Source organism: Atta cephalotes (assembly GCF_000143395.1).
Source record: "Atta cephalotes unplaced genomic scaffold scaffold00021, whole genome shotgun sequence".
NCBI classification, from domain to species: Eukaryota; Metazoa; Arthropoda; class Insecta; order Hymenoptera; family Formicidae; genus Atta; species Atta cephalotes.
Window position 1 is genome coordinate 2,946,678 of NW_012130085.1, and position 2,857 is coordinate 2,949,534.

Sequence of the window (2,857 nt, forward strand, 5' to 3'; positions counted from 1 at the left end):
TAATAATAATATATATATATAATAATAATATATATATATATATATATATATATATATATATATATATATATATATATATATATATATATATATATATAAAACGTTTAAGTCATTTACCATAAATTCAGCGACACTACGTATCAACGTTACACGTTGTTCCTCAGTATCGTGATCACTAAATATATCAACATCTGGATCGAATCGTTTCACCAGCCAAACTAGAATCTCGGCAACCAGGGGAAAATTTGGCATACGAAAATTCGCGAGGGAAATTAACCTCGGATAACCCAGTACTCTCATCATCTCTGTGAAATCTATGTAAGCAGGTAAAAAGAAAGTAAATCGCAACATAGTTTCATTTGTATCATATTAATAATCATTTTATATACGCACTACGTAAATCACGGTAGGACATTTTCACAACGAAAAATTAAATTCACTGTAATTACACAAAGGTAGGTTTTAATCTAGTTTGTTTTCTACTCGCGATATTAACGTTACCATAGAAACCATTAGCTGGACTGTAGACATGGACAAGATTGTGAGCAATCGATTTTTTATCATAAAAAATATATACTTATATTCACATTTTCTGTCACTGAATTTTAAATATGTATGTAGAGCATATTAAACTCTAATTTAAAAAAATATACATAATTATAATATATATTATATATAATATTTTTAATACAAAGTTTATTTCCAATTTAAATGTTTTCTAATAATTATCCTAATTTAATATGTAAATCTTTTTATTATACATATTATACAGATTACTTAAAAATTCATAATACATAATACATAAATATAAATTCTTTTCCTTTATTTTGTTTATACAGTTTTGTTTATACAGTTCACTTCTATATAAAGCTATACAATAATTGGACAATTGAAATAAATGAATTAAATTATTTAAAATTCAGCTGCAGGGGCTTGTCTGTTTTTCTTGATTTCAGAATGAAGTCTTTTCTCATATAGCCTTTCCCTAGCAGCTCTTAGTAAATTTTTTCTCTTTTTCTCTTTTGATTCAGGCGATGGTTGCGCTGGTACTATCAAAGTAGCTCTTATCATCGCCCTTAACTTTTCAAGAGCATCTGCTAAATTTAAGTGCTGAGATCTTGTTAAATCCGACTTGATTATTAAGTAACCATCTTTGTTTATCCGATTTTTATGCTAAAATAATAATTTCATGTTTGAATTTATTATAAACTTGAAATTATCAAATTATTAGCCAGGAATTTGATCAGTTACTACAGTCTATTTATAATTAAAATTAATTAATGCTATATTAATTCAAATTAACTAATGTAAATTTTTTCTTATTCTTTATTTGTATGTACAATTCTACTTACTTGTTCCACTAACTTTGTTCGAATTTCTTCCGATAACCAGGTAGCACTATCTACCTGGAACCTCAAATCTACTTTGGTATTTACACAGTTAACATTTTGCCCTCCCGGTCCACTGCTACTGCTATACTTTATTTTTATTTTGTCCAAGGGTATATAACCACTGAATTTTGCTTTAGGATCTGGTACCTGAGAAATGAACAAGTAATAATTATCGTTCAGTCGACATTGAGGTTATGTTAGAAAAATAGCACATTTTAGAATTCAAATATAGCACATTTATAAAAATAATACATAAACAGAATCAATATTATTTATTATATAAGTATTTGTAGATCAGTATACACTAACAAAAATTGGAGTGTACAATTTCAGTTTGCTTCCCGGATACAAGTTCTCCAAGGAAAAAGCACTTTTAAAACTAGAAGCTCTACTGAGACTGTATGATATATTCTGACTATTAATGTTACTCCATAAAGTTCTTAAACACTGCCTCCTAACGAGATTCATCTCGATTTTTATATCTACTTTTATATCTATTTTTCGAAATAACTTTCGAAAGTTTATTTGGATTACGAAAACATAACCACACTTCTTTCAGCATGTATTATCGATTATATTAGCAGTTCGATAATCGATTGAAGAGAGTTCTCGAAACGTTCGATTTTTTAAATTTGAATGACATTGTCATAGAGATTTCCGCACGTATGTGCAAAAGAAAGTTTAAAAATCACAAATATTTCAGATGTACTGAAATTTGTCTGTATTGTCTCGAGCGTCTAATATTGTCTTTCAAGCGTTTTCCGGAGCAGTAAAGGATAGAAAAAGGGTGGAAAATTGTATTTTTTTTTCACGCATATTTTACGTCAACTAGACTGGAAATATCTTATTTTAGTAATCGAATGATTGATCGTGAGCGCACAAAAACCTTTAACAATGTTATTGTTATGCATACGCTTTAAGTATTGGTGCAACAGCGATTTTGCAAGCGGATTGCGAATGCATAGAGTGCATTCTGAAAATCAGGTAATAATCGACTCCGAGCCTTGCGATCCACCTCAAGGACACGGAACTCGTGGCACTGTGTTTTTTTCTTTTCTCGGCGAAATACTGTGACGAGGCCATCTCGCTTTGCTTCGGGTTAACGTTCTGACGACGCGCGACGCCGCGAAAATAGTGATCGCGATAGAAATTTGCAGTAATGTTGCTGCAATGTTGCAACAAATTGAAATACAATGTTTCAGAAACGTTGTTAAAATGTAGACGTGCAACAACGTTGATTTTAACAATGTTGCATCAATATATTTTAAAAAATATTTAAAAAAATAAACTATTATATGACTTTGTGTTTAAATTGTGTACTGAGAAAAAAGTGGCTTAAATTTAAATATTTTTGAATACTGCCAACTAAACTTTACTTACAATAAATAAATATTTACTTAATAAAAAGAAGTGATTGTTGAATCAAAATACTGTTTTTGTCAAATAAATATATTTTTATGTTTAAT

General features: G+C 29.1%; 1 protein-coding gene across 1 annotated transcript; it reads right to left on the bottom strand.

Moving 5' to 3' along the window:
* Positions 1–912: 912 nt before the first annotated feature.
* Positions 913–1,859, bottom strand: LOC105619370 (peptidyl-tRNA hydrolase ICT1, mitochondrial). The gene is made up of 3 exons (XM_012200891.1): positions 1,701–1,859; positions 1,353–1,538; positions 913–1,173 (listed from the first exon to the last, which is right to left on the bottom strand). The coding sequence occupies exons 1-3, from the start codon at positions 1,857–1,859 to the stop codon at positions 913–915; spliced, it is 606 nt and encodes a 201-aa protein (XP_012056281.1).
* Positions 1,860–2,857: the final 998 nt, after the last annotated feature.

Bases quoted from the DNA above. Each gene is read 5' to 3' on its own strand.
- LOC105619370 (XM_012200891.1), bottom strand. From the start codon at position 1,859: ATGAATCTCGTTAGGAGGCAGTGTTTAAGAACTTTATGGAGTAACATT. The intron at 1,539-1,700 runs GTTAGTGTATAC...TTCATTTCTCAG, and splicing joins AATTGTACACTCCAATTTTT to GTACCAGATCCTAAAGCAAA. The intron at 1,174-1,352 runs GTAAGTAGAATT...TTATTATTTTAG, and splicing joins GAACAAAGTTAGTGGAACAA to CATAAAAATCGGATAAACAA.